We start from the raw sequence: 22,401 nt of genomic DNA, 5'->3' as shown, positions 1-22,401 counted from the left end.
TTGGGTACACCCATGTGTAACAGATCAAGAACTTCTGCAGACTTGAACACTCCAAAATAACATAATGAGCGACATGCACCTATAGTAAAGAGAATGGATCTCAAATAAAGCTCAAGCCAAGGGTTGAGGAAAAGTGGAGTGTTAGGCATATCAGCCATCAAGAACTGGGCATGAAGATATTGTACCATCTTCTGCAACATGAGATCAGATTATGCAGCTTTCTGAGTGGCATGTTTACAATGCCAGGAGGGTTTTCCACTGGGTAATGGAACATATTAACTAAATTGGATATACATGCATGCCTGCTGTTTAAGACGGAGAAAAGAAAAGTCTTTTGCATCTAATCAAATGAGAACAACATCATAAGAAACCATAAATAGCCTCTCCAATTAAGGAAAGCTCTAAACAACTGTGTTGGAACTCCTATATACACTGTGGGTTTTCATTTTTGTGAAGGACCTCCAATCAATTTGCTCTTTCCTCCCACTTAAAGATCAGAATGTATGACACCAAAGAATTTTATAAAAGATATCTTCCAATGGGTATGTGCAATATCATCTCAAAATTGTGACATTTTTCAACACATTGATATGTGTTGAGATAGAAAAACAAAAGCATCAACCAAATTGGGTAATCAATCACAGGGCCTTGTAGAGACACAAGCCAAGAATTAAAGAAAAGATCCTGTTCATTGCTGGCATCACAGATATGTAGAACACAATATGCTATGCTTCCTGTAGTTCCAAGTCATGACACCACCATTGCTCCAATCCATGAGCCTCCAAAACTTCTGCGCCCCCCTGGACAAATTAGCTACCAATTGCCCTTGCTCTTCAACCTTTGGCTTGTCTGGACGTCAACATCGCCATTTTGCCCTTCAACTGTGCCTGCTGGATTAGTGTAATAACAATATATATAGTCGTTGTTCACGTATAGATGGGGGACCTGATGCAGGAGCGGAACTATGCATATCTGGGTTCACTTCTTTCATTGGATCATTTGAGATCTATTTTATAGTTTGAATATTTTCTTATTTTTGAATCATTGTAATATATAATGAATCTTTATAATTGATTCATATCTTAATTAAGATAAGTTTTATTTTTTTAAGAGTTTATTAAATTGGGTAGTTTACTTGGATTAGAATTTGGGAGACCTCATCTATAAAATGATGAGAGCTAGAATTTGGAGTGGATTTGAGATTGAATTTAGTATTTTCTTATTTCAGTTAAATTTTTTGTGATTTTTCCTGCTTTTTTTATCATTTTCTTGTATTTTCTTCTTTTTTATCATTTTTTTAAATAAAAGTAGCGTAACATAGTTTTTCTCATAAATCGAGCCCCTTCGATTTACATCATAAACCCGTTCATCTAGTGGTGTTTTTAGCTGTTGTATATGTGTGTCCCAATCACCACTTACACACAAATTAATCCTCAAGCATCTGAACAATCGAGAAAAGGAGAAGAAAACAAAAGGAAGCATACAAACAAATCTCAGAGTCAGACTGGACAGTACTCGTATAACCCAATCTGTATCAAGAGAACAAAAATAGGCAGTGTTAATGGATCGGGTTTCATTGAGATAGCTGGTGAATCGGTTCTGTTTTAAGTGTATTTGGTAAGCACAGGTCCGAGTTGCTGAACAGTAGGACCTGTTTTGCAATTTCCACATCCTAATCAGGAAAATTTCAAATCCATCTGAAACGCTTGCAATATAATTGTAAAGGAAAAAATCTAATTGGATCTGGTTCTGATAAGTGGATCTCCTTTTTCTTATCTGAATCCGCATCTGATTTGGATTAAAGGGTTGGATAATGCCTGTCTCCGAATCCAACCAGACCCGTCTAGTAAGTGGTTCTCAAATTTGCATCAAAATCACTCTGAAGTCTTGACTCTTGACCACAACCTTACAGATTAAAAGAGAAAATTTTCATGAGTAGACCCAACTTTTTGCCTAAAATTCTAAATTAAGGACCACCTTTCTTAAAATCTGAAAGACCGAAATCTTTTTTATAGAAAATACCAAAGATGGATCCATGGTTACTTGTATTCATCTCATGTAACTTAACTTTTAACATCACCAGATAACCGAATCATCGTTAACTTTGTAGAAGGGGTGCCAACCGTTCGGATCCGGAACGGCTAAACACATAGGGATTTGGATCAGAATCGGATCCAGAACAGCTAAAAATTACAAAACCTCCATCCTGGATCTGACCCATTTGCAACCCTACTTTCTAGTAATTAAACCAACTTTATCATAGCAATTAGAGATAGTTAAGTCATTTCACAACAGTGCCACAAATCTTGTTTTCTAGGAAAAATGGCAATTTATGTAAAAAGACAATGTAAATAAAATAATATAAGACAATGATTTTTTATTGAGTTAATATTAGGATAAAAAAGCAAGTAATATATTTTATATGTATATGATATGTATTATATATATAATGTACATATTATATTTGTTATATATATTATCATATATATTATATGTATTTTACATAAATTATATATATATATATATATATATATATATATATATATATATATATATATATATATATATATATATATATATATATATTATCAATCTTAAAAACACTTAAAAGTAAGTCTTTAAAGGAAACGAGCCAGCTCATGATTGGCTCACCAAGCTTGGCTCATAATGAGCTCGAGCTCGGCTCGTTTGGCTCATTTACCAGCCCTAATATCACCTAGATCGCGAGAAGGGGTGCCAATGAATTTGGTTTGACACAGATCCGACCCATACCAAACCCTGGTCAGGGTTTGGTGATGAAGAATAAGGTCCTATTAGAATCTGGATCAGGCCCAAAGGGTCCGATTATTATATGAAACCGAGTATGGTTTGTGACGTTCCATGTCAGACTCGGGTCTGACTTGAGTTTATATCAGATATGTGATTTTCAACGTAACAAAGATAAAAAAAATATTATTTTACCAGGTATAGACTGGGTCTGATTTATGTAATCCTTATAGGATCCGGGTATGATTTTTTTTATGAAGGATAGGTTGGACTCGGGTCTGGACCTGATACCGGCACCTCAAAGTCTAAATCCGGGTTCGGTCCTACTTGAGTCCGAACCAGATCCGACCCGTTGATTGACGATTTAGTTTTCCGATATTTAACTCAAGGTTAACCAAAGAGGCTGGGAGGTAACCATGGGTCATCGTGCTTGACGGATTTATATCAACAGAGAGGGATTCCCTGTGAAAAATTGAGTAAAATATCATCTGTTTGAAAATCTTCGTGCCATAAGAAAAACTCTCCAGGAAATCAAAACCCCAGAAATCACGTTATAGAACCAAAAACTTTCCCATGTCCAGAGAAGGGAAGTAAGAGTCCGTCGGGTAAGCGATTCGTTTTTTTTCTTCTCCGGATTATTTTTTCCGATTTATCAGTTAATTTCCCTCGATGGATCGGACGAAAAAGAAGAAGGTGCTGTCTTTTCTGTTCTTCTCCGTTTGATTGATCTGTTTTCTCCGACTGGGATCGGGAAATCGGTTTTTCAAATTTCTCCTGTTGAATCCGGGAAAAGGGAAAGCCTCGATCTCATCTGTGAAATTTGATTTCTTCCGGTTGGACAAATGGGAGTTTCTTTTCTCTAGTGTTTTCGATTCCTGGATTTTTTTTCTTTTTTGTGATGACAATTTTGGAGTTGTCTCCTCCATTAGATCACAAAAGCTCCGATTTACAGGGAAAATAGCGAATGCTTTTCCGAGGGGAACTTGGATCACGAATGCTCCAGTTTTCCTTAATATCCTCGATTGGATTTGCAAACACGCAGAAGGAAAAAAGATTTGGGAAAAAAAGCGAGTGTTGTGTTCATGGCCTTAGTTTTGGAAAAAGTTTGCAATGAAAAGATTTGCGATTTGCTAAATGTTATAAAAGAAAACCTTTCCTATACGACATTATTGAATTTTATTTGGGCGATATTTCGTCGGAAAACATATCATAAAGGAATTTGATTCCAAACACTCCCCAATCTGAAAACTCTTCTGTAGTATTGAAGTATGAGGTCATTTTTTTATGCAGCAGCGCTGCATGCTTAGCATGAGCTCTGCTGTTGTTGACCATCCATCTCAACATTTCTCGAGATGGACACCGCACCCATCTCGAGAAATCCCACGGTTGTCAAGGAGGTCGCTGCATGCCGACCAGCAGCGACGCTGCATATAATGTATTGTGAACACAGTATTGAAAATGTGTACGCAACTTTGTTAACCTTTACATGGGGCTTCCAAAACTGAGAATTTTGTATGGAAGCTACGGTGGAATGGTTTTCTTGACATAAATTTTCTCACAAAATTATCCTGAGTGTCCTTAAAATGTGGAAGTTTTGATAAGAGTTCTTTTATGCTTCTTTTTGTATGTTGAACTTTTTTCTTTTTTTCCTTTGTTGTATTTTGCTTTTATTGGCTTTTACAATCCTGTTGTGTTGGTGATGACAGGAAGGAGCAGAATTTTGTTCATGGGTGTGGAGCTTTTTCATGTTAGCTCCTGAACTAGTGAAAGCTCACATTGGATTAGCTCAAAGCAGTAGAAAATAAGACAGCCGAGAGATGTTTTCATTGTTCTATGGACTGTGGAAGTATATCTTCAGCAAGACAGAGTTTCATGTCCTTATTCTCGGGATTGACAAAGCTGGGAAAACGGTAACACATGCCTTCCTTTTTACATCTCATATGTATGTTTTTTTTTCTAAATGGTTTTTTACTAATTAATCGGAGTAATAGTATGTTGATATAATGTAGCTTTTCTGCAAGTTTACCTTATCTTGGGCTTTTATTTTTAGAATTCTCAAGTTATGCTCATTCTTTTGGAGATGTTTTTCTTGCTTGATACTTGCTGAAACTATTCCAAATGAATATGCTAATTGTGGACAAAAAATGAAATTGATGATAGTCATGTCTTCTAGATTAGCTGGGCTGCTACTAATGTGTTTGCAAAGTGAAATCAGCTGTGACAACATTTCAGTTTAATTAGTTGAGTTGGTGAATTAAGATCTGCATAAGTTTTAGACGTGGCTTGTCACTCTCTGTGCATAAGGGGAATGTTTGCATCCATCAAGAGTGGGACTAAGAAAATAATCGCACAACTTGTAAGAGTGTTTGTGAGCATGCACATGCAAAGATGCATTCATGTGTCCATGCAGACGCTCACGAACACTCCTGCAAGCTGAGACCATTTATTTTCTTATGTGCAGAGTGGGAGGGGCAGTGGAGAAAGCCTGCATGGAAAAGACAGTGAAATATGGTTGTGATTCACAGTTCACATGGAACCTGAAAAATGGAAACCTTGAGATCAACAATACCTGCTAACCTATTTACAGGCTGAATCAGTGTTGTGAGAGGCGTACGCCTCAGTACCTGAAGCGTACGCTTCAGAGGCGAAGCGCACGCTGAAGGTACCGAGGCGTTGCAGTGATGCGCCTAAGGTAAATATTGAAATCAGGTACTGTGTAAAAAATAAACATATATTAAAAAATATTGAAATCAGGTAGGCGTACTTCAATATTTTATCTGCCCATACCCTACGAGGAAAAAAAATGAAAAGTGTAAAAAATAAACATATATTAAAAATATTGAAATCATCTCATGTTGTGAGAGGCTTACGCCTCAGTACCTGAGGCGTACGCCTCTGAGGCGAAGCGCAGGCTCAACGCCTTGCTTCGCCTCATCTTATTTAACAACCTTGGGCTGAATGGCAAAAAAAATGGGCCTAAAAATGAGTAATTTGGATTGCCATGATTAGGGATGGCAAATGAACCAGACTTATTGTAACTTTGCTTGGTTTGGCTCGGCAATAAGGCTGTTCAGGCTCAAAAAATAAACCCCAAATTCATCCCATTATTTTTAATAATTAAACATATAAAAGGGCTGCTTGGCAAGGAAATTCTGAATACTTAAGCAAGCTGACTAGAATCCCTTTCACAGCTGTGCTTGGTTGAGACATGAACAAGAGAACTTCTGTTGAGGAATTTTTTCACATGTTGCTTAGTTAGGATTAAAAAAGACATAAAAATGCAATTTCTGCAGGCTTCATGTCCCCTATCCTGATGAGCAATAATTTACACCTGTTCAATTTAGAAGTAGGTTGCAAATATGCACTTTCCAGTTTCATCCTTTACAATGGATACCTTGATGATTCTTTGATTGCTCCCCTGCTGATGCAGTAACTTGGGGTGGTACGTTTTGGGCACACGAGAGTGACTAATTGGGCTTTCATATTTAGTTGATTATGCAGAATGATTTGATGCTTAAGAAACTCTTCAAAACAGTGCTGTATTGAGGGGCGTACTGTAACTTTGTGACAAGAATAGATAAGTCCACATGAACGTGATTGGTCTGACTCATCTCAAGAAGGAACCTGAACTGAAAAAGCCACTTTTCTATGGAATTTTTCCTAATCTAAGCTTATCTAGGCTTCTGTGGTTAGTGTAAATTCATCTAGGTGGTTGTTAATGAATTATAGAAACTGGAATTTCTAGCTGTGGCTCTACTTGAATGCTTTGCTCAGTATAACCAGTCTATAGGAAAAACTAGACAGACATAACACAGTCTTGAATCGGTCCCAATTTTTCCTTCCCCGTGCTTGGTGGTGGTATGCCCTCGTTCATCCTCATATTCAATTTATCCACCCATTCCTGAATTGCACTTTCCTTTATGCTTCTTATTTCAAATAGCTACAGTAGGAAAAAGAACTCTGCATATCAGTCTCTTCTTTGTCCTAACCGATTCAAAAGTCTGTCTTTTTCTGAATAACCAAATTGTCAGCCATTCACCCATCTTTTTTTCAGTTCTACTGAAGTGGCATAAGTGCAAGCCTTGTTGGTAGCCACAAAACACTATTGTGGTGAATGATTACAAAATGAGAGGATCGTTGATTGTAGTGCACAGGGTTGTTCTCCCTTGTCAAAACTTAAAAGTCTCGATCAAAGACAACCAAGTATACATCATGGTTACCTTTTAAATCAATGTATTCTTGAAAGAGAGGATTGGGAAACAAAATTTCGAGAAAAAAATTAATTTGTCTTAACATCAGCCCAGCCATATTCAAAATCAAAGTTTGTAGGGAAGGATTTCATGCAGCACAGTGTTCCTCTCATCCCAACTTAGCTTCCTAGTGCTGCTGTTGCCATAAGAACTGATCATAAGTTTACCCAACTCAGTCTTCTGTCACTGGCATTGGTTCCTTGCAGTTCTCCCTTTGATATCAATTCGAGATAGCTCCTTAAAAATAAAAACTAAAACACGAATGGTAGATAGGAAACATGCTGTCTTAGAGCGTTTTGAACTGAACTCACATGCCACTTGAATCGGTGGACAATCAAGCCCTAGCTGTGTTTTCTCCCACCAATCACAAAAGGATTTTTGTCTAACATGCAAATGATTGCATAGAAGGGGACATCGATCACTTTTGTTGTTCCAATAATTCAAATGAAGCTTTGTCATTTGTTTTGTTGGTAAGGATGAACTTAAAGTGGGTCTTTGATTGCATGGACAGGGTTGTGTAGAATACTACTGTTTGGACATTGCTGGCCAGGCACAAAGGTATCTTGGGCAAGCAGAGTTTTTGTCCCAGCTGTTTCACTCTTTTTTACTTTTTTGGTTTTTGTCCCAGGTATTCCGAACACCACTGCTCCAAGGGGAGGGGTGGAACAACGCGGGACATCTTTTCCACAAAATGCGCAGGACGTCGTGTTACAGGTGTCTCGCACGTCTGCCATTTGTGTAGGGCATGTGGGGTGCAGATGGAAGCGACCTGCGAATGCTGCTGTCCGCATAATCAAATGGCCCTAAAGGGGACGTAAGGAGCTGCAAAGTTGTTCTTGGATCACGTTTGGTTTCCCTTCAGATTCCCCTTCCCCATAATTTATGATTTAGATTTGAAGGCTTGGGAAACTTTTAGGCTTGCCGGTAGGGTATCATAGACATTTCACTAAACAGGTCTATGGTGTTTAACCCACTGATGGATGACTAGACTGAGGTGCTGAAGTATATAAAAATAGGATCCACCAAATTGGTTGCAGGCATGACTTAGGTATGAGGCATTTCACTAAACAGGACTATGGTGTTTAACCCACTGATGGATGACTAGACTGAGGTGCTGAAGTATATAAAAATAGGATCCACCAAATTGGTTGCAGGCATGACTTAGGTATGATGCGCTGGGAGTTCATTTCTTCACTTTACCATTATTTGGAATAACAATTATTTAAATGTATGGAGGAGTCTGATTATTCTCTCTGTTCCTCTTTAAAATAATACATATTTTCCCGGATGAGTCAGCTCGTGCCTGATTCAAGTTCGTGATAAGTCAGCTTCCGCTCAAGCTAGTATTAAGCCAAAGCAAGCAAAACTTAAGCAAGACAAGCTGGCTTCATTTGCTTTGTTTACCAGTAGTCCTACCAACATAGTTGATAACTATATTCTTGTTGATGTAACCTAGGTTTGCCGTTTGTTGGGGATTTAGGTGGATCTCAACGTCCTATTATAATGACACATACAAGTGAGTCCTCTTAATGAGAAAATGTAATGTGTGTGTGTATAGATCCATACGTCATTACATTCCATGCTGGGATTAGGAATAAGCGTAATTGGACTTGCTTTTTATATATCTTTCGTTAAAAAAGGTATCATATTCTCTTCTTTCTTTGGGCTTCCATGACATCAAGAAAGAGGCTTGATTGTACATCTAAAGGATAAGGCAATGTTTTAACTGACTACAACTTCCATTGCGGCCACTACAAAAAAAGAAAGGTGACCCCTATTCAAACCGGAAGAAGTACCCTACATCGTGAAGAATAGATGGAGCCAACAAAAGGGATTGGTTTGGTTTTGTTTCACTAACAGAAAAACCTTATTTAATGGTCGGCCTTTAGGGGGGTGTTTGATCGCGCGTCCCGGGATGCCGCGCCGATCAAACTCTGGATGCAGCAGATGCACGCAATGTGCATCCACTACATCCGTGGAACGGTAAAACTGTAATGAAATATGTGGAAAAAAGAAATACAAAGTGCACAAGAACTATTATAAGTCCAATAAAGAACAAAAAACAAAAGCACTAAGGCATTATACAAGCACAAAGTGCTCATAAAAGACTTCAAAGAGTCAAAATAATAACACAAATAAAAAATATCATCTTTATTGAGTAGAATGCTTAAAAAAAGCATTAGAAACAAATGGGGGCCTATTTATACACAAGAGAAACATTTTTTTGCATACTTGGATCCAGTTTGAGATCCATATTTAGAGCTAAATTCCATAATTTTTTGATAAACTTTCATAATTAGATCTAATATGACACTGATTAAAGCATATATATCAAAAAAAATATCAATTCTTATTTTTTCAAAAATTACTTAAATTTTAAATATTCTTTAGTCTTTTTGATCCAATTGGAGATCCATATCCAAAGCTAAAATCTATAATAAACATATCAAAACACTGATGTGGTTGGGCGAATTGAGTTGTATGATACAAAACGAAGTTATCCAACCCATTATCCATATGTGTCCAAGTTGTCCCCGCAACGTAAAAAACAAACACTAGACATAAGGAACACAACTTTTTATCCAGTTGAAACAAACGTTGGACGTAGTACAATTGTTATAGAACAGACATAACATATGTTCAGTTGTTCCGTCCAATTTTGGATGTGCCATCAAATACACCCTTGGGGTACACTTTTGGTATGCGTTGCAAACACTTTCATTTAAGGGAATGTTTGGAAGCGAGAAAGATGTATAAAATGTGATGCAAAATAGAAAATCCATACGGATTTTCCAACCCTTCCAAACGAGAGACTTTCTAAAAAGTACACTTTTTGATAAGAAACATTCCTGCATGGGTGGGGTGGGGGGGGGGTGGAGGAATGTTTCCTACCAAGAGAAAATTTATTTTTACACTCCCCACCACCCATCTTACCACCATCACCACTACCACCACCATCGTTCTCCTCCTCTCTCTCATTTTTTTACATTTTCTCACTTTGTTTTTCTCATGCTACAGAAACAAAAGAAAAACTTTCTTTTGGAGAACTTTTTAAATAAAAAACTCTCATGGGCAAAACTTTCTTTCCCTATGAGAGCTTTTCTCTCTTCCAAACGTGCCCTTAGAGCGTCTCATCTTCATTCTTTGGAGAAGCAAACATCAAGCGGATAGAGCAGATGGTCCAACTACAAAACTTCTTTTTTGTTACTTCCATGGTTGTGCCTCGTACCATAACACCCGTACTATTGAAATGGTTTGTTAGTAGAGATATTTTCCTATGTGCCCCTTTCAATAGCGTATATATATATATATATGTGTGTGTGTGTGTGTGTGTGTGTGTGTGTGTGTGTGTAAAGACCCCCCTTAGTAAAAAACTATAATATTTTTTGTACATCTGACCCTCTAGATGTGTTATACATGTTTGGGTTAGTAGACATTGGTGCTTGGATCATGTTATTCCATCATGTATGTAAGATTTTGTTGTGGTTGAAAAATCAACAACCTACAATATACCAAATTTCAACCCTCATAAAATCATATTTTTACGTCTAAAAAATATGATTCGAGTTGATTCCTACTATTTTGATCATCCTGAACACATCTATGGGGTTAGATTTTATCAAAACAACTACCCATTATGAGTTCCAACTAGGGGGTTCTTCTATCAATGGCTTTTCTTGATTTGCTTCCAACTTAGTGAGTTTGAATTGAGGCTTCGGAATAGAGCCCATCACATATCCCTAAAGCTTCTTGTTTTTTAGGTTATTTTTTATAGCAAACACCGACATTATGTAGTTGGAACCATTTAATTTGAATGAGAGATCTATTTTTTGTTCATTCTCCATTTTGGCTTGATAGAAGAAGGGAGAGAAAATATAGAAAGAGATCTTCCACCTTGAGTTCCACAAGCACCACCAACCTACAAACACTTTGAATGCTATCTCACAATCAAGATATGGCCACCTTCCAGAAGGACCAAGAGCAGTATGGCTCATACCATGTAATGAAGTATGCGGAATTGTAGAAACAAAGTGCAAAAGCACATACAAGTCTAATAATGGACAATACAAAAGCATAATATAAGCCAAAGAATGCAAAAGCACAAGTCCACTAAGGGACAATACAAAGAGCCAACAAAGGGCAACACAAACAAGTAAAAAATATATTCTTATTGAATATATGCTTGGAAAAGTATAAGAAGAATAGGGGAAGACCCCTATTTATACACAATCAAAACTAAGATAGAGGGAGACCCTTTGGGAGCTCCCAAAGAGTCGTTGGGAACTTTCAACGGTCACATTTGTGACTGTTGGGTCCCCCAACGATTCTATGCTCTGAAAAGACCATAGAGTCCCCATGTGGTCTCCCTAATTACATGTATAAAAATAAAAAAATAAAAATTGAAAAAGAACAAAAATATTGTTTTAATAAATAATATTTATTTACATGTGAAAAAAATGAAATGCCCCTATAGAGAATTTAACTATTACAAGACAAAAATAACTATATATGAATATATGTATATATACATAAGTATATATACACACATACATATATTTTAACACATGTTTGCGTTCGACCATCTGTCATCTGACGATCTCTCCAGCATGGTGGGCGTCTGAACTTCTTCTTCTTGTGCCTTTTTTTAGGGTTAGGGATTTTGGTGATTTTTTGGTTTTTTCAATTAGCATATGAAATTAATAATGACATTTGTTAGGACTTAGGATTTAGATTATTTATTTATTTTTTCTTAAATAGTTGCATGTCAATAATTAGGTTTTAGCACTTTTTGTGTTTTTTTTCAATTAGCATTTAGGTTTTTTTAATAAGATAGATATTTATTAGTTATTTTTGTAGTTTTCTTCAATCAACATTAGACATGATTCCACATGCTTTATTTTAGTTAGAATTGTGGGGTTTTGTTATTTTTTTGTTTCAATTAGCCTATGTATGAAATTATGAATTGTATTTGTTAGGATTGATGGTTTTTATTTAGTTTTTTTAATAGCATGAATATTTAATTAGGTTTTAGGGATTTTTTGAATTAGCATATATATGTGAATGGTGTTTATTTTGGATTTAGGTTTTTGATTTAGTTTTTATTTTTTAAATATCATGAACCATGAATATTTCATTCAGTTTTAGGGTTTTTTGTGTGTTTTTTTTTTCAATTAGCATTTAGGTATTTTTGTGTTTTTTTATTTCAATCAACATTTAACTTGATTCCACATTCTTGGTTTTAATTATAAACTTAGAATTTTTAGGGTTTTATTATTTTTTAATTATTACATATATAAATGATGTTTGTTAGGATTTAGGTTTTATATTTACATTTTTTTAAATGGCATGAATATTTAATTAGATTTTAGGTTTTTTTGTGTTTTTTTTAATTAGCATTTAGGTGTTTGATTTTTATTTTTGAAATGAGATGAATATTTAATTAGGTATTTTTTCGTTTTCATTTTTAATCAACATTAAGCATGATTCTACGTGCTTAATTTTAGTTAGAAACTTAGAATTTTAGGGATTTTTTCCAAATAGCATATACATGTGAATGATGTTTGTTTAGGATTTAGGTTTTTTATTTTTTTCAAATAGCATGAACCATGAATATTTCATTAGGTTTTAAGTTTTTTTTTTCAAATAGCATTTAGGTATTTCTTTGTTTTTTCTTTTCAATCAACATTAAACTTGATTCCACATGCTTGATTTTAGATATAAACTTAGAATTTTAGGGTTTTTTTATTATTATATATATGAATGATGTTTGTTAGGATTTAAGATTTAGGTTTTATATTTATTTTTTTAAATAACATGAATATTTAATTAGATTTTAGGTTTCTTTGCATTTTTTTTCTTTGTTACTGTGTATTTGTGCCCACCTTAGTTTAGATTCCTGGCTCCACCACTGCTTGAGACAGGTTTTTGAATGAAAATAAAAACCAATGGCTCACGATGTATCAAAATTAATGATTACAGAAACTTTGTCTGCATGTTGAAACAACTCAATCCAAAGCATTTCTCTTAGTAAAAGAAGAATAAAGACACCCCTATAGTTTGATTAACTAGTTGGTGACTTGACAATGCAACAATTGCTTTCTATTAGGCAGTATAGTGTCATCATTAGCACTAAATGTGTGAGTTTTGTGAAACACTTTTGCTGTACCAGGCATATCAACATTGTATTTCTTACATGTATTTGTGTCTATGTGATGTGGTGCGCATCAAGACATTTGTTTGTGCTGTTATGTTGCACATCTGATAATAGGAGAAATATGTATTTCATCTATGAAATCTTCAGACATTGCTTGAGAAGTTGAAGGCAATGTATTCAAGCTTGGAAGGGCTTCCACCAGATCGCATTGTTCCAACTGTTGGGCTCAACATTGGCCGCATGGAAGTGTCTAACACAAAACTTGTGTTTTGGGACCTTGGAGGTCAGGTATATGACCAATTACAACATGAATTATTTTTCCTATCTGTTTATCTTTTTGCTTTAGTTCGTCATTGAATTTTGTCTTATAAAAGATTGGCATGTTTCACTTCTAAAGAGAATTGTAATGCTAATTACATATCCTTTAAGGTTTTAAATTAAGGAACTTGACAAAATCAGTTCATTTGTCTTAGCATGTTCAAAGTAGGTGATAATTTGAAGCTGGATATTAGTTCTGTATTTTGGCCTTTAGCCTGTGACAGCTACTGGTCTCTCTGATTCAAATGATTTTTATCCACCATACTGGGGCCTTTTAGGCACCTATAGCCCATGAACCTGGTGAACTGTTCAGACAGCAATTTGATTTTGCTATAGCAAGATACCTCTGTATCTAAACTAAACGGCTTGTTACTTGAGAGGTTCTGGTTTGAATATTTATAAAGGTGACATGTAAAATAGAACATAAGGGAGCATGGCAGTTGAACAAGTTTGAGCCTATGCAGTCTTCACGTTCAGTCTTTCTCTGAACTGATCCATGATACTGGTTTTAAGTCTCTTTTCTAAACATTGACCAGTGGAGCATCCTTTAGCCAGACAATTGTATGTGCTAGCTCTTTCCTTCTCACACACACCCAGATGACCCTCTTGTAGACTTTGAGTGGCTCTTTTTCCTTTTTTTTGGGCCAATTACTTAGACCTTACAAAATCATCATGGCTCATTTCTTCCTTGATCTGTATGATGTTCTCTTCTCCAGCTTGAGATCCCCAATTACATATATGTGTGGGTGCAATTATTTGTCCTTGATAATTGCGTTGAATATTCTTGTGCTATATTGTGATTTACCTTTTGCAGAGTGGTCTCAGGACAATCTGGGAAAAATATTACGAGGAAGCACATGCCATAATATATGTCATAGATGCTGCTTGCCAACAGCGATTTGAAGATGCAAAATCCACTTTGGGTCGGTTCTTCTGCTCTCTTAATGTTTCAGTATTATTTTCTTATTTTGTCTGTTAAATAGACTAGGGATATGATACTTTATAGTAGCTGATGTCTTTAATTGTATTGGTTTAGAGAAAGTACTTAGACATGAAGATTTACAGGGAGCCCCGCTGCTGATACTGGCAAACAAGCAGGTACGATAATTAACGCATGTCATCAATATTATTAAGTACCTACACCTAAAGGCATGAGGCGTACGCCTCAGGGCGAGGCCTATGTTTCATGCCTTGAGGCGTATGGCAGAATCATAGGTGCTTCTGAGGCCTGCACCTCAGGCCATGAAGCGCACACCTCAACCTTGAGGTGCACGTCTCAGGGCAAGGCATGCACTTCAGTCATGCATAGAAAGTCAAAACTCCAGTATACAAAAGAAAAAAGGATTAAAATAGAGTGGGGTGGGGGTGCCCCAACCCTTGCATTACGGAGTCACCAGTGTCAGTGGAGCTGTTACCCATGTGTGCACGGACTGTCACAGCCATGCCAGCTACCTAAGTCAAGTAACTCTCTCTCTCTCTCTCTCTCTCTCTCTCTCTCTCTCTCTCTCTCTCTCTCTCACTGAGGACTGAAACTTGTCTGCGGAGGTGAAAACAAAGGATGAAAGAAGAGATCTGCTTCCCTTCCTCTGCAAACATCCTCCTTTCGTTGGGACATAATCCTTTTGCCCGCATGACATATAATTGTAATTTGGTTTGTCGTCTCTATGGGTGCAATATTGTTCATTATAGAAATAAAGGAAAGAAATTGAATAAATTTCTTATATTTAGGTAAAGTGCTGGAAATTATGCTATTATAACATCATGCCTTAAGTCTTAGATTTCTCTCTCTATATATAATATATCTATATGTATTGTTTGTTTGTTTGTTTTTCTTGTTATGCATGTTAGTACTGATCTATGTCACATGGGTGCGGGTGCAGGTGCGGGGGCGGGGGTGCGGCACTTTCAAAAACCTAGGGTGCGGGGGTGCGGTAGGGGCAAAAATGTAAAAAAAAATTATATATATATATATATATAATTTTGAAGTTTTAACAGTTAACATTGTCATAATATCATTCATCAATCATCATTCATGCAATATGTCAACCTAAATATCAATCAAATATGTAAAACAATTACATAAATCAACCTAAATATCAATCAAATAAGTAAAGCAGAAAAGAACTAAATTACATACCAAAGTATATCCTGATGAAGTAATTGATCTTATTTTCTTCTTCATCATCAAATGCATCATTAGAAGGAATACTGGTCAGCTAAATCCATGTTTGTTATGTTGAAATCATGCTCTCCCTCAAAGTCACACTCTTCTGGGTTTACATCACAAAATTTGGATGTTCCTTGTCTGCGTTACAAACCCAATTTGAAAATGTTAAATACAATACAAGTATATTTAAATGAAAAACTAAGAAGTAATCAAATAACTAAGAGAGTAAATTAGTACTTGTATTCATCTTTCTCTTCATGTTGTGAATTTGAGAATATGTGTTCCAATTTCTTTCACAACAAGATAAACTAGCAGGCTGCGATAGCAATCTTAATGCAAGACGTTGGAGAAGAGGTGTTTCTGATCCAAATGTTGACCACCATGTGATAAGATCTATATTATCCTCTTCTTTCACGAATAATGCCGGTCCATATAATCTCGAAGATGAAAATTTTTCAAACTCTTGTGTGACTTGATGTAGAAGATATGCTTCTGGAAAAAGTCTTGTTATACACATATTTCTGTCTTGATAGCTCTGGGTCTAAATTTGGAGGGACACGACCAATACCACCAGCCCGCTGCTTATTTGCATAATATTTTGGATTAAGAGAATGTGTCATGCAATGCAAAGGAGTGTTACTCTTATCCTCAGTGTTGTGAGAGGCATACGCCTCAGTACCTGAAGCGTACGCCTCAGAGGCGAAACGCACGCTTAAGGTACTGAGGCATTGCAGTGAGGCGTTTCAGGCTTGAAACACACGCTTCACTCATGTGAAGCGCACGCCTCAAGTCGAAACGCGCTTCGCTTCTAAGGCGTACGCATCATGTCTATCTCCTCCAACTAAACCCCAAATCCGACCTGTTTACTTTGCTAATGGGCGAAGGCGGCAAACCTCCGAGATCTTTGTCTCTCTCTCTAAAGATTTTGGTGTTAGGGTTTCTGGTTTGTTGGTAGTAGATGTGGAGGAGATCTGCGTCCTTCATCCTGGACAAGCAAGCCATGCCCCTTCCTCCCAATTCGGGTGCGGCGCCGCCTGGCATGGCGTAGCTCCGTCAACCCCCGGCCAGCTCCGCCTACTACCATACCCACACCGAGCACCACACCGTCACCAGCGATTGGCTCTCCCAAGCGGCCACCGCGTCGGACCGGATGTAGAGGGTCGGCCAACCGAAGCTGCTAGAAGACGGCGTGGGCACGGACGGAGACACGAGCTTCAGTGTAATCGAGGAGTTCAATTACTGGCAGAAGAAGCCGGATCTGGAGGAGGCCATCGCCGTGATCATGGCCCTGGCGGTCGTCATCCGGTCAAGCAAGGCGACGATGATGATGGAGCTCGAGATCGAGTTGAAGAAGGCCTCCGATTCTTTAAAGGTGGGATTTTTAGGGTCTAGTATATCCCCTTCTTCTTCTTTTTCTGGTTTGGCTGGGCGGTGGACAAACAGCTTACGTTCCGTATCGCCTGATGTCGACGGAGACGTCGCCGTGAAGTCGCTCTTCTGGCTCCTCCTCCACGGCTTCTGCTGCATCGTCAGCCTCGTCCTCGGCTTTCGCTTCTCCGGACTCATCTTCTACCTCCTCTTCTCCGCCTCTGCCACCACCACTGCCACCACTACCAATCCGTACGTTCATCCTTTGACCAACATTCAGACGGTGCCGCCGCCAGTGCAGAGCAAGGTGGTGGTCAGCCGACATGGGATCAAAATCTGGTCGTTCCCCCACCCGAATCCGGAGGAGGTGATGAGGGTGCACACTTTGATCGATCGGGTCCAGGCGGAGCAAAGGAGGATCTACGGCGTGAAGGATCAGAGACGGGTGGTGGTGATCACTCCCACCTACGCCCGAACCTTTCAGACCGTCCATCTCACCGGGTTGATGCACACGTTGATGCTTGTTCCCTGTGACTTGGTGTGGATTTTCGTCGAGGCCGGCGGGGCATCGAACGAAACCGCCTCGTTGCTCTGCGACAGCGGACTCACCGTCGTCCATGTGAGTTTCGAAGAGCAAATGCCTCTTGCTTGGGACGATAGGCATCGGTTGGAAGCCTGGATGCATCTGCATGGCCTGAGGTAGCACCACCACCCTTCCCTGTTTGCTCATCTCCTTTCTTTATTTCTTCGTTCTTAGATGGATTCTGATGAGTTTTCGGCATGATGGTCGATTTGATTCTATAGTTTTTCTTCTTAATTTTTGCGATTTCGAGTAAAAATGACGTTAAAGCTCTAGTTTAGACCAATGTAGAGGGAAGCTCTAGGTTCAAACTCTGGTTTCTCAAAGTTTCACTACGAGGATTTGGAACTTAATTGATCTTGTGAGGACACAATTTATTTTATACTGTCATTTATTAGTAGTTTTTATTTAAAACTTTTATTATTTTATTAATATTATATATTTTATTATTTTGATCATGAAGCTTACGCTTCAACGCCTCGCTTCATAACAGGCTCAATGCCTCGCTTCGCCTCATCGCATTTAACAACCTTGCTTATCCTATCTTCTGACTAAAATTGAATGAATATGATTAAAAAATTCTGAATCATCCAATGCAGGAATTTTTTCTTCATGCTTGAAAACTATAGCTTGTATTTTTTCAATCATATTATCCCACATTTTATAAACTCTGTGAAGCATGGGCTCATCCTTATCAACTTCTCTTAACATTTCCCAAATAGGTTGCGTAAATTGAATGAAGTATACCACTCTGTCCCAAAACTCATCATCAAAAATGAATTTTTTAATTTCTTGAGCCTTGATATCATCATCAACACGATAGAATATTTAATTTTCATCAGTCACCATGTTAATCAAATCATTCTTTACTCTTTTAATCATCTTCACCATCACAATGATGGACACAAAACGCGTTTCAACGACCTTCAACAATTTTAGGTCAGAATGCTTATTAAATATAGCATTAGCATGATGGTGGTTAACAACAAAATTCCTAATGCTTTTGACATTTCTTTCTAAATCTTCAATCCATGAACATAAAGCATATGCTTGTGAATTTTCTTCTTCTTTGGGGTTGCAGATGCTCTTTAAGGCCAGATTTAAGTTGTGGGTTACACAGGGAGTCCAAAAAATATGAGGGTACTCACTCTCCACACTGAACGCTGCACTTTTACAAACTGGTGCGTTGTCAGTAATAATTTGTACCATTTTCTGATCACCCACTTCTTTTATGACTTATATAAACAATCCCTTTAAATACTCTGCATTTTTATATTCCTCAGATGCATCAACTGCTTTTAAGAATATTTGGTCATTAAGCGAACAAACAATAAAATTGATCAGTGGACGCCTTTGAATATCTGTCCATCCATCAGACACAATAAAAACTCCATTTTGCTCCCATGAATATTTTTTAATCTCCAGCAACATTTCCATATTTGCCCTCTCTTTTGCAAGAAGTGTGGTTCATATTTTTTCTGAACTTGGAGGCATATAGCCACTCAAATTACAATTTGCCAAGGATGTTACTAAATCCTTTCAATAAGGATTTCTAGCCGCATTAAATGGGAGTGAACTAGAATAAAAATACCTCCCAACTTTTCTATCCAATTCTTCTCTCCCATATGTATTGAATGTTGCTTGTATCGTTCATCTACCACCTACATTGACTTTTCCTTTTTTTTTCAGCATCTTCTTGGTGGCTTGCAAATGGCACACTAACTGCAAAAGAATCGACCATTGTCTTTCTCTTCTCATATTCTTCTTGTATTGTCTTTGCATTGCCTCATCAACTTTTTTGCATCCTGAAATACCATGTCTTGGTATCTTCAACAAATGAGCCTTCACTCTTATGTAAGACCCAACAAAATCTCTTTCGCAGAGCTTGTATCGAAATCTCTTGTTTCCACCACCTTCTTCTCTAGTTTTTGTAAGTTTATCTACATGTACTCATAGTGGCCCCACATCATCAATCTCACTACAACTATCAGCAAAACTAGCAGCAGAATTCACATGTTGGGATGAGGATGATGCAAGTCCTTTTCTTTTATTCGTCATTTTTATCCTAAAAACATGAAAAAAATACATTCAAAATTTCAAATCAATTATACAAACATTATCTTGATATAAAAATATATATAAAATCAGGAGCAAAGATGGAGGATCTGCCCCTTCCCTGCCAAAAACAGGGAGGGACTCAGCCCCTCCCTTGAAATAAGAGGGAGTAGGGACGGGGGCTCGACCTCCTACCCTGCTGAAAACAGAGGGAGCAGGGGGGCTCAGCCCCTTCCCTGACGACCCAACAAGAGAGCGAGAGGGGGGAGGTGCTCCCCGGCCGACCCGACAAGACAGCGAGAGGGGGGGCTCGACCCCTCCCCTGCCAAAAAACAGGGAGGGGCTCAGCCCCTACCCTGCCGACCCAACAAGAGAGCGAGAGGGGGGGGGGGGGGGGGGCTCAGCCCGTCCCCTGCTGACCCAACAAGAGAGCGAGAGGGCTCAGCCCCTCCCCTTCCGACACAAGAAGAGAGCGAGAGAGGGTACGTACCTGCGAAAGGAGAGGAGGAGCCTAGGAGGTGGCGTCGGTAGGAGAGAGCTCGAGCTGAGCGGGAGAAGAGAGATTAGGGCAAATTTTTTTTTTGCCCTAATCCTCCTTTTCATCGTGGATTTTTTTTTAACGCCGAAAAGTGGATGAAAATGACCCTGGGTGCTTTTACCGGACCCAGGGTTGTGTTGACCCCACCCACACGCGCACCCGCGTCGCATCGACGCGGGTGCGGCACCTGTTTTGCTGAGTCCCTGTGACTTAGGCCGATGTGATATATCAATTTTCCATAGATCTTTCCATGCTCATGTAGGAATTGATCTAGATATGGACCTGGTGAGTGTTCATTTCTACAACCTGCATCTAGTCCACAGCGGATTCCTTTTACTAGGTAATGTATATTGTACTGATGGACCTACCAACATTTAATGGTTTTCTTCTGGTCTTTGGTTTGGTTAGATCCTTGCCAGATCCAGATGAAGCACCACATAGGATTGATCATTCTATGATCCACATGCTGTTTGACATGTTGAGCATTCTTGGGCGGACTTGACATACCTTCCTTCATGGAAAAAGAAGAAGCTAGAATCACCCTATAATTTACTTTAAAATTTGGTCATTTTTCATTATCATTTATTTTGTTAAGTGAATGACAGGACCTTTCTGGGGCTGTATCAGCAGAAGAACTGGCAAGATATTTGGATTTAAAGGAGTTGGATGAAAGATTATACCTATATGAAGCTGTTTCTGCCTATGACGGGTAAATTACAGTAGATTTCTTTAACTTGTTTAGTACTGCTTGAGGGATTTAAGCCTGGTACTGCTCTCTCTCTCTCTCTCTCTATATATATATATATATATATATATATTGTGTAGATGAAATATGACGTGTCATCTTACAAAGCACATTGTTCCTATTTTTTCTCTAAGTTGCAAACCATTGTGCCCACAAATTACTAAAGATTGTAAATGCTGTTCGTAACATTATTTAAAGACATCCATAGAGCATAGAAGATTTATCAAGATCAATTCACCAAAAGCTTAGGTTTTTGCAGGATGGGGATCAAAGAGGCCATAGATTGGTTGGTAGAGATTATGGAGAGAAGTAAACGCACAGAGACAATAAGACAGCGTGCAAGTGTAAACGGTCATATGGTTGCCTGAGACATTTTCAAGTCAATTGCTGTCAGATTTCTGTTGCTCGTCCTCTATACAGGGAACCTGCTGTAAAAATGAAATTGTTCAGTCTACCTACAGTTCAGAATGCAAATTTTTGTCATGAATACTCTGTTGGTTTCCCTACTATGTTTACAGTGTTTCATTTTTTCAAATGATTATTGGTTTTGTATCATCCCGGAAGAGCCATTGTGTAATGTTCAAAATGAATTGCTAAGGAATGTATTATGAAATGGTTAAAATATGTAACATTATTATGCCGTGTATCTTGATGAAAATGGATACAGAAAAAGATTAATCATGCATTTTTTGCTCCTGTTAACAAGTGAAAAACAATCTAACAAGCTTTCATATAGCAGCGAGGAGTTTGCATGAGATCAGTATCTATCTCTTTTTTTTTTGAAAGGCAAGCTGGGGTTAGGCAGACCCCCACCAGTTATTAAAGGTACCCCTGGGTTTTGAACCTGCAACGTCCCACCACAAGGAACGTGCACTGACAGCTCCTACCAACCACGCTGAGCCCCCTTTGGTATCAATATCTATCTCTTGCTTAATAAAGAAAGGACACATAATTGCAACGTTTCCTCTGCATAACTGTATATTTTGTCAAGAGAGCAGAAGGTATGACTGAAGAGAGGGTGTCCAAACTTGGCTTGTTTTTGTGGCGAGCCAAGCAGAGCTCGAGCTTGAGCTCATGGGAATCTAAGTTGAACGACTTGGCTATTTTACAAAAAAATACACTTCAAAATTGAAAATAATAGAATTTGGACTTTAAACCTACTGAACTAAAGTTCAAATCTGTCTCATTTACAAAATAAATATATTGTTTCAAAGTTGTAAGCAATAGGATTTGAACTCTAAGTTTACCGTACACAAGCCAAATGCAACCATCCACTTTATGAAATAAAATAAAGGTAAAATATATTTTTTACTAGTCATTTATGAGCTGAGCGAGCCAAAACATTGTTCACGTTCGGCTTGCAACGAGCTCTTTACAAGCTAAGCCACGAGGGGCTCATCTTATTAACCAGTGCTAGAGGGAACCAACATGAAAAAAATGAAAGCAAATGCTCTGTGGTT

The 22,401-nt window shown here is 38.0% G+C and overlaps 1 protein-coding gene across 2 annotated transcripts; it reads left to right on the top strand.

Annotated features, from left to right (window-relative positions):
• Positions 1-3,232: 3,232 nt before the first annotated feature.
• On the top strand, positions 3,233-21,626 carry LOC149846415 (uncharacterized). Of its 2 annotated transcripts, none has more exons than XR_016430280.1 (7): positions 3,233-3,371; positions 4,473-4,676; positions 13,318-13,458; positions 14,303-14,411; positions 14,525-14,586; positions 20,802-20,962; positions 21,201-21,339. XR_016430280.1 is itself a non-coding variant. In XM_089996345.1 (7 exons), exons 2-7 carry the CDS (start codon positions 4,584-4,586, stop codon positions 21,307-21,309), a joined length of 618 nt encoding a protein of 205 aa, XP_089852471.1. In that variant the 5' UTR covers positions 3,233-3,371; positions 4,473-4,583; the 3' UTR covers positions 21,310-21,626. The 2 variants fall into 2 exon arrangements, 1 of the variants encoding a protein (XP_089852471.1); XM_089996345.1 differs by having other exon boundaries at positions 20,802-20,905; positions 21,201-21,626.
• Positions 21,627-22,401: the final 775 nt, after the last annotated feature.

The sequence above is a fragment of the Nuphar pumila genome, chromosome 2 (genome assembly GCF_984573655.1).
Source record: "Nuphar pumila chromosome 2, dmNupPumi1.hap1.1, whole genome shotgun sequence".
Classification (NCBI taxonomy): domain Eukaryota; kingdom Viridiplantae; phylum Streptophyta; class Magnoliopsida; order Nymphaeales; family Nymphaeaceae; genus Nuphar; species Nuphar pumila.
The sequence above is the reverse complement of the archived record's forward strand: the minus strand, read 5'-3'. Positions and strand labels throughout refer to the sequence as shown.

What these genes read in the sequence shown, in the direction of transcription:
- LOC149846415 (XM_089996345.1), top strand. Translation starts at nt 4,584, where the DNA reads ATGTTTTCATTGTTCTATGGACTGTGGAAGTATATCTTCAGCAAGACA. An exon ending in TTGACAAAGCTGGGAAAACG is followed by an intron (nt 4,677 to 13,317) that starts GTAACACATGCC and finishes TGAAATCTTCAG; the next exon opens with ACATTGCTTGAGAAGTTGAA. An exon ending in TTTGGGACCTTGGAGGTCAG is followed by an intron (nt 13,459 to 14,302) that starts GTATATGACCAA and finishes TACCTTTTGCAG; the next exon opens with AGTGGTCTCAGGACAATCTG.